This window comes from Malus sylvestris, chromosome 17 (genome assembly GCF_916048215.2).
Source record: "Malus sylvestris chromosome 17, drMalSylv7.2, whole genome shotgun sequence".
NCBI classification, from domain to species: domain Eukaryota; kingdom Viridiplantae; phylum Streptophyta; class Magnoliopsida; order Rosales; family Rosaceae; genus Malus; species Malus sylvestris.
In genome coordinates this window covers 12,985,746-12,994,595 of record NC_062276.1, presented here as the reverse complement: position 1 = coordinate 12,994,595, position 8,850 = coordinate 12,985,746, and the positions used below count along the sequence as shown (strand labels likewise).

General features: G+C 37.3%; 1 protein-coding gene across 2 annotated transcripts; it reads right to left on the bottom strand.

Moving 5' to 3' along the window:
* Window positions 1–1,226: 1,226 nt before the first annotated feature.
* Window positions 1,227–5,027, bottom strand: LOC126611644 (probable xyloglucan glycosyltransferase 5). 2 transcript variants are annotated; one of them, XM_050280010.1, is made up of 6 exons: window positions 4,886–5,027; window positions 3,730–4,461; window positions 3,198–3,506; window positions 2,814–3,104; window positions 2,533–2,646; window positions 1,227–2,441 (listed from the first exon to the last, which is right to left on the bottom strand). In XM_050280010.1, exons 1-6 carry the CDS (start codon window positions 4,910–4,912, stop codon window positions 1,791–1,793), a joined length of 2,124 nt encoding a protein of 707 aa, XP_050135967.1. In that variant the 5' UTR covers window positions 4,913–5,027; the 3' UTR covers window positions 1,227–1,790. The 2 variants fall into 2 exon arrangements, with proteins under 2 accessions (XP_050135967.1, XP_050135968.1); XM_050280011.1 differs by lacking the exon at window positions 4,886–5,027 and adding an exon at window positions 4,645–4,879.
* Window positions 5,028–8,850: the final 3,823 nt, after the last annotated feature.

Genomic DNA, 8,850 nt, shown 5'->3' with positions numbered 1-8,850 from the left:
GATGTATTAGTCTTGTCAATTTATAAAAAAAAATGACATTTTTACTTCGCATCAGAGAGAGTAAAATTTAAAGTTTGTGAGGATGAAAGGAAAAGGATCTGACATTTTTACTTCCCATCAGAGACAGTAAAAGTTAAAGTTTGTGAGGATGAAAGGAAAAGGTAGATCCATATTAGAGTCATCTTTGAGATTTCGAAGATCTTGTGTGAAATTTATGAAAGGGCGCCGAAATCTATAGATTAGATTTAGTTGTTTGTTTGAACATAAATAGAGGAAGGTTTTAAGTTTTCGAGTTAGCCCAAGTGGCAAGGAAAGTTCAAGGTTTATAATTCGGTTCTCTCCAATATGACAAAAATAAATTGACGATTTTTACAAATTCAAATCTGAACTCTTTCTTTAACTGATGAAGAATAGAATTAGAACCCTCCCTTTCCTTATAATCTCCCTCTTAGCATAGAAAAGAATCAAAAGATAAGCATGACAACCCATCAACCTACTATACAGATGCATTTCTTTGTGGATGTTTTCATGCTTTTGCTTTAGGATCTCCAAGACACCCATCATATAACACATAAACCTTGGGCAATTGTAAACCCATGATCTATTTATGATGAGAGGGGTAGTTTGGTCATTTTATCAAATCGAAACGTCAATCAAATTTGTACCAGGGTAAAGGCAATCAAATGCAAAATTTGAATTCAAGGTAAAAAAATTCTAATATGCTTCATTGTATCTTATATATTTGAAAATTTTGACCACTAAATCTATAATTAAAAATACAATAACGAAGATTTAACGGTCAAACATTCCCATACATAATATACACCATCATGCATCAAAAGTGTTCAAATCAATGAGGTAGGGTTTCTTTCTTTTTTTGGTGCATCTAGTACCACCATCATGCATCCCTTTATTGGAACAACAATTGGCACACACCCACAACCACAAACCCTAGGCAATATAATTAGTACAGATTTATGTGGGGTTCAATGTCCACTGCAGGTCATAGTTTAGGGCACCCCCTTGCCTGCCGACACTTTTTATTTTTGCTCTCTTATTTTCCAAGAGACAAATAAAATATTGTGCTCCTCACGCACAGAGTTCGATTTTTTTTTTTCTTCACTTAAATTAGAGCAGTTTAGAATATCAATCACTTTGCTAGAAAAAATAAAAAATAAAAAAAATGAAGAGAATATGGTATCAATTCAACTAATGCAACATACACATTTAAAAAATAATAATAATGCACTATACAGAGAGTTTTACATGTGTAAAATCCGAAAATTCAAATAATTAACAAACCTATCTGGTGTTGGAATACAATATTGGCACCAACACTCCACACAGAAGCAGCAATACAAAGGCTTGAATTGGACAAGTCCTAAATTCTTATACAACAACAACAAAGTCTTATCCCACTAAGTGGGGTCGACTATATGAATCCTAAAACAAGGCTGCGCTCGGTTTTGTGTTCATTATCATAAGAATTTGACGTGAGACCGGAGTGCCAGCTGTCGACTACCTAACGTCCTCTCCCTCCTTCTTTATCCGGACTTGGGACCGATAGTGTAATATAAGTCCTAAATTCTTATATGTAAATAAAAATCAAGAAAACAAATGATTGCAGCAATACAAGGACAAGAAAAAAAATCTAGAAAATAATCCATAAGGGCAATTTTAATGAGAAGGAGCTATTTTGGCATCTGCCTCTTCCAATTTTGGAAACCAAGCATTCTCTTATTCACCCTTTATTTTTTAACTTTTACCATGATTTTTTTTACCTCAAATTTTTAGCTCATCTGCTCACCAATTAGATCAAGACCCACCAGTAAAAATGAGACACCTTGGAATAGTAGGAAGTAAAAGTGTACTCCTTGTGCTGATAGGAGGCTCCTGACTGCAGCAGTGAGCAGTAAAAATGCCAGAGCTAGCTCTTTCTTGTATATCTTGTTCAATTTCTTCACAGGAGGAGGTTTGGGAGCAGCTTCTTGTTGCTCTTTTAATTTGCTGAGCTCAGAGAGACCGCTATCGGATGTTCCTCGGTACAGTTGGGGGTGAATCATGGCCTTTGTTTCCCTCTCCTCTAGTTCTAGCAGGTCGGGCTCTGATGACCGACCAGCCTTCTTGGTAACAACCCATTCGTAGGAGCTCCCCAACTTGAACAAACCGGAAACCATAGCGTTGAATTTGGTCACGGACATGGTGTTTTCAAACAGGAGGTAAGGGACAATGAAGGGGAAAGATCTAAGGGAAGGAAGAATGTTCATGAATGACATAAATACAGGCACATAGCAGATAACCCACATGGAAAGCTCAGCTTCCGGGACAAACATTGTCAGGGGAAGAATTATGCAGAACAACGTGAAAGAATAAAATGGGAGAATTAACTTCCTAAGAAGAAAGAATAGTAGTATCAAATTTGCTTTCTTCCAGAACTTCATCTGCAATACGGCATTTAGCAGAGTTATTCTCAGAACGGTACGATTCAGGACAATAAATTGATCAAAAGGAAGAATTAAATTGCAACAATACCTTGGAACGAATGATTGCTGGAAGGCACAAACGGAAAAGATGCATCGGACCAGAATGCCAACGATGTTGTTGCTTTTTGTAAGCTTCATAAGACTCCGGAAGCTCACAAAGAACCTGAAAAAATCAGTTTCTTAAACTTGAGACATCATTTGAATTTATCATGTGCAACATGGAAAATAGCTTCCCATTAGATACACACTAATTTACGAAGATTCCAAATTGTCGGAAACTAAACGAAGGATCAGGTAAAGTTGGATTGGGGCTTGAATTGATTAAGTTACCTTGACATCATTGAGGAATATGAATTTCCAACCACAAAGATGGGCACGAACTGCTATATCCATGTCTTCTACTGTTGTACGCTCCAGCCAGCCTCCAGATTCTTCAAGTGCCTTGATTCTCCAAACTCCAGCAGTACCATTGAAACCAAAGAAATTGAGGAAAACCCCATTAACCTGCTGTTCAACCTCAAAGTGGAAGCACAAATTGATGTTCTGGAGGCGTGTCAACAAGTTCTCATCCGTGTTAACAAAACACCACCTAGCCTGAACCAACCCGAGCTCAGGATTGTCCTACCACACAAGTTAAATTACAAACCAAAATCAGTCACCTAAAGCAGAAATAGCTAGAAACTGCAGAGAAAGAACTAAAAGAGATCTAGCCACCTTAAAATGGGGAACTGTGAGCTTGAGGTAGTCAGGGTTTGGCTGGAAATCGGCATCAAAGATTGCAACAAACTCATAGTCCTTCACATAATCACAATTCATAGCAGACTTGAGATTTCCAGCTTTGTAACCGGTTCTAACCAAACGATGCCGGTAGATAATATTGACACCCCTTTGGTTCCACTTGGAAACCTCCCCCTTAATCAACCACTGTATGCTCTCATCATCTGAGTCATCTAGAACTTGAATCAGCAACCGTTCTTTCGGCCAATCAAGTTGGCAGACTGCTGAAATAGATTGTTCATACACCTAAATACATTTTTATGTTACAGTCATTGTCACCAATAGAATGAATGATATATTGAAAACTACTAAAACAGTACCTAAAACATCAATTTCCACAGTTATACACACATATAGTATTAGTTAGTAACCCTTCCAATTATAAAGTTACTTAAATTTGAACTAAAAGGATCAAACCAAATTAGTAATTTTGTAGAACATTAACCCGAAAAAGCATTGAGATTATTACCTCTCTTTCATTGCACATAGGAATTTGAACAAGAACTTTCGGATAATTGCATCCTGGACCTTCCAAATCATCTGATTTCAATGGAACCTCTTTAAGTTTTGGCTTAATCTTCTTAAACTTGATCCAGAAGCAACCTAAACACAGCAGCATCCGGTCGGTGGACTGGATTAAGAAGAGAGCAACACAGAAATTAGTCAAACCCTGAATTGCAGGAGCAATGTAGCCAGCCCGGAACTCCAACCACGAAAAGTAAACCGAATGAAGCCATCCTCTAATCTCCAAACTTTGTGGGATATGCAAATGCCATCCCTTCAAGTGAGCCATCAATTCAAAAGCCAGAAAAGCTAAAGCCATCACTAAGAACACCACAATAACCCTATACAAAATCCTCCCTTTCCCAGATTTCTCAGTCTCCAGTGTCCCAAAAATCAATCTTTTTTTTATTGAAACAAACAATGACCAAACAATGTTTCCAATCCAAGAAACAAAGCCAATTGCTTTATGGGCCTTGAGAAGCAAAACCCAGGTAAATTGCTTAGCATTTTTGCCTCTGTCCTTATCAACCGGCCTGAAAACTTCATCTGGACCGTTTATCTCCAGCACTGAGTAATTACGGTTCTCCATGGTTACCACCACTGGATTTCCCCTGCTTGTACTCTCCTTTCCCCACCACCTTGGAAAATCTAGACTTGGTACCATTATTTTGCTCCCAAGCTTCAAGCTTTTACTGTTCTGAAGTAGCAAAAATTTAGAATTCAAATCCAACTATGAAGTGAATCTACAGAAACCAGATCACAACATTGAAAATCTCAAAAACCCATTTCAGAACTGAGGACATAAAGCAGAACCAACACTAAAGACTGAAAATTTGGCACTAAATATTCAAACCCAGAAACCAAAAGTGAAAAAACTCACAAACCCATTTGGGGACTGGTAAAAAAGAATCAGATCCAACACTGCAACAACTTGACAAACACTAGTTCAAACCAAATGCAGCAGAGTACAAAGGCAGAGAGAGAGAGAGAGAGAGAGAGAGAGAGAGAGAGAGAGAGAGAGGAGTGAGAAAGGAGGAGTGAGAGAGTGTGTGGGAGTGGTTTCTCTTTGAACACTAACATAGAGCTCCAGAAGCTGAGGCTACCAGAAATGTGTACTTTACCTTTGTAGGGAAATGTTTTTTCAGCATTCCTTGAACGTTTAATCCATGTGGGCGGCATTAATGGTAGCTTGATTAACCCAGTATAGAAACAAAACAGAGACCCCATGCTGCCCTTCCACATATTACCATTACCGGATTGGAATTAAAATAGATTCTAAAAATCAGACAAATGATTATAGAAAATTATATGAATAAATAAAGTGATTAACTAAATCCTTCAGAAACTACGTATTAATACAGTTGACCAAAACAGGGTATTCAGCTCGATTGACTTTGAATCCCTTTTATAGTGCATTAAAATATTTTAGAATATTGGTTTATGAAAAGAAGAAAGACTCACTAATCCCTTACTGAGATGTAGTAGCAGATCGTGTGAGAATGAAAGCAAGACTTCATGAAAATTCTCTCGTGTTCTAATATATTATATATTGTAAATTTTTTAATTGTTTAATCCTAATTATTGTATCTTAAATTAATAATTTAACGATTAAAACACTTCTTTTTGTGGAAACTTTTTTTTTTTTTTTTTTGGGAAACACAATTAAAACACTTCTAGTATACAAGATTTCAAATTATAATAGAAAAAAGTAATATTAAGTAGATTAAATTTGCAATGAAATGATTTATCATTATAAAAAATAAACATGTTAGTTAACACTTACATAATAATATAATCATCTTCTTTCATGTTATTTAATATATAAAATTTTATCTACAACTTCAATCTTTTTAGCATTATCCTAATAGAAAATCCCAATACTTGAATCTTCTTGTTAAAGAAAGAAAGCACTTTGTTGGCATTGGTGTTTGGAATTTGTGCTTTTGTATTAGAGTTGCAGAAAATGGGGAAGATGAGCCCTTTGATTAAAATAATCATAACTTACCAGAATAATATGATTAAAGATAGAGAAATTTTATTTGAACTCATTTAATTTCTTTCTACACCTAACTTAAACTTTAAAAGTGAAATACCTTTATTACCTTATTGCATAATTATCATCAAGTACAAGATAAAATTAACAAATAAAATAAGATATTAGTAAACCGACAATCGGTGACACACCCCGTCCCGAAGGAGGGCGTGTTGGCCGTCACGTGAGTGTGACGTAACTATTTACACAGTTCGGAAGCTTTAAAAAAATACAATTACTATGATGAAACACCCGAGGGTGAGTCCTACTTTTGTAACTTCTGTTATAACACCGCTGGATTCCTCGTAGCCACCAAAGCTCTGCAACTAGAACCTGGAGGGGCGCAAAACAAAATTGAGTGGGTTAGTACAACAAGGTTTTTCGAAAACATTTCATTTAAAACATTTCTAACCCCTCGCTGTAAAACCCAGAAAATAACATAATAATATATAAACATATATATATATATATATCATCAAAAGCTCAAATTACAATCCTTCAACGCTTTCCAGAAAGAATATGTCATGCCATGTCATATGCCAAAATATAATATAAATGCATCAATATAAATCAGGCGAAATAATAAATCAACCGGAGACCCTACAGTGGTCCTATACGGCTGATTCTATAGCTTAATATCCCATCCAGCCGAAGTCACCAACTGTGACCTGTACGGCCTTGCCGGAGTCACCACTGTGACCTGTGCGGCACTACACTGCACATAAGTCGGAACTACCTATAGTAGTCTGTACGACTAATATGGTGAAATAATACGCTCTAGTGCTTCTCTCATCAATCATCTGTGCACATAATCTAAGGTCACTTACCAGTCGGAACCCCTCTAATGATCTGTACGACTGGCATGTCGGAACCACCTCTAGTGGTCTGTACGACTAGCATCTACTTGGATCCAAGGTGAGCGTGTGATGCAGGGTGACTAACATAAGCACTAACACCAGAGGTGCAGGTTATGAGCTCTCAACATAATTCACATCATCATTCATTCATATAAACCATATAAACTCACCTGATACTCACCTGTGTGTCCACAGCACCAATTCACATATATATATATATATATATATATATGCATCAATATCAATTCATATAATTTTTTTATATGCATCATGGCAATTGAAAACATACTTTCATATAAATTCAATTTCTGGGACAATTAATAGTATATAGGTAATACGAAAAAAAAAAAACTGCCCACTCACCTGGAGTTCGCCCAACAACTCCGTAGCACCACACATCAAGGCGTCAAGACGATCAGCGCCTAGAACAATAATCAAATCCAACCTCAGAATTCATATCGATGGAATATATAACTTATATAAGACACGTCACTACGTAGTTCGGTCCGGACGATCTGCAACTCAGATTTCAAATCCATAACTTCCAGAGGTCCACAATATACCTCTAGGACATCATCCTAAAATTTCATTACCATCCAACGGTCGGATCTCCGTCAATTTCGGAAACCAAGTGACGGTTAACATTTTATTTTATGAACTTACAACTCCAATTCCGAAAGATCCGTAAATCAGATTCCCGATCCGTAAGTTCCTATAATCCTCAAATATTACGTATTACAACTTATCAAAGTTTGGTGACGATCCAACGGTCGGATCGTCAATTCACATTTTCACCTAACCACGAATCGAAACGAACTTAGGTTCAATTACTCAATTTACGTCCATCAATTATTAAAACTGAACCTAGAACCTTAAACACATGCTAAGAATGACATTGGCGGGCCATTGGCCACGCGCTGCCGCACGGGCCGCCGCAGGTGGCGGTCGGCCGCCCCGGTTCGCCGGAAAATCCAACTATTTCCAAAAATTCTCAAAAAATACAGAATTAAATATCTCAATGAGTAGAGCAACTTTCATACCTGTGGCCAAGGCCAATTTGGCCTGGAAACACTTCAAATTCATCAAATTCCGTGCGGACCCTAGAATTGGGTGAACTTCAATTCGACCTCCAAACTTGTTCCAACGCCTCTACTAGTTCTTGGGATTTGTTCTAGGTCCTAAAGGAATGCTAATGGTGTTAGTAATTGAAAGAAAACATTTCAAAATTTGAAGAATTTAGACAAGAAAGTCGCGGCACCCGTGTGGGTGTTCTTCGCGAAATTACCACGAAATTCATTGATTTTTGGGGTGAAACGTGAAGAGGGAAGGCCTAGGTGTTAATTGGGAGTGGTACCTTGATCCAATTCGTCGGAAAATTGAACGAGAACGGCGAGAACCCGCCGATTTGAAGGCACGGGTCGCATGGGTCAAGGATGACCCGTTTCCTCCTTTTCCCCCGTTCACCACTCTCCCTCCTTTCCCTCCTTTCCTTCCTCTGGTTGGTCAGCTTCTCCCTCTCTCTTCTCCTGATTCGCTGGACTCCCTCCTTTCTTTCCCGGAGCTCCGGCTCTCTCTTCTTCTGGTTGGGCAGTTTCTGCCCAATCCTCAATCTTCTTCTTCTTCTTCTTACGCGCACACACACACCAAAAACCTTATTTCACTTAAATTTATTTATTTTTGTTTTTCCTTACATCCAAGCCATCCATTTAATCTTCATTAAATCTGGGCCATCCAATTTTAATAATAAAATTTATAAAATGCCCAAACTTCAAACTTTAAAATCTTTTTCGTTATAACTCCAAATAACGAACCGTCTACGCCCACGCGTCCGTAGCGACGAGTACTTCGAGGATATGTCAAGAAAACAAATCTTAGATGGCACAACATGATGATTAACCTCGAATAATGCACGTACCTCAAAGGGCACTTTTGTAAAATCCTTTATTAAAACTTTAAAAATTCTCTAAAATTAGGGACGGGCTGTCACAATCGGTAACTAAACTCTAACCATTATGTACCTTTTAGCGTACGTTTTGTTCTAACAAAAACCCTAAGACGCTTTCATAAAAAAAAAAAAGCTCTTTCTGACAGATGGAGGGTGATTTTGAAATTTTTAATTCTCCAACTAAAATATAAATTTATTTATGCGAGAGTTGAATTATTGATTTTTTTATTTATATGCCATATACTAACATTA

Coding starts and splice junctions, on each gene's coding strand:
- LOC126611644 (XM_050280010.1), bottom strand. CDS start 4,912: ATGCTGAAAAAACATTTCCCTACAAAG. Junction 4,462..4,885: donor AAAAACATTTCCCTACAAAG/GTAAAGTACACA, acceptor TTGCTACTTCAG/AACAGTAAAAGCTTGAAGCT. Junction 3,105..3,197: donor TCACAGTTCCCCATTTTAAG/GTGGCTAGATCT, acceptor CTTGTGTGGTAG/GACAATCCTGAGCTCGGGTT.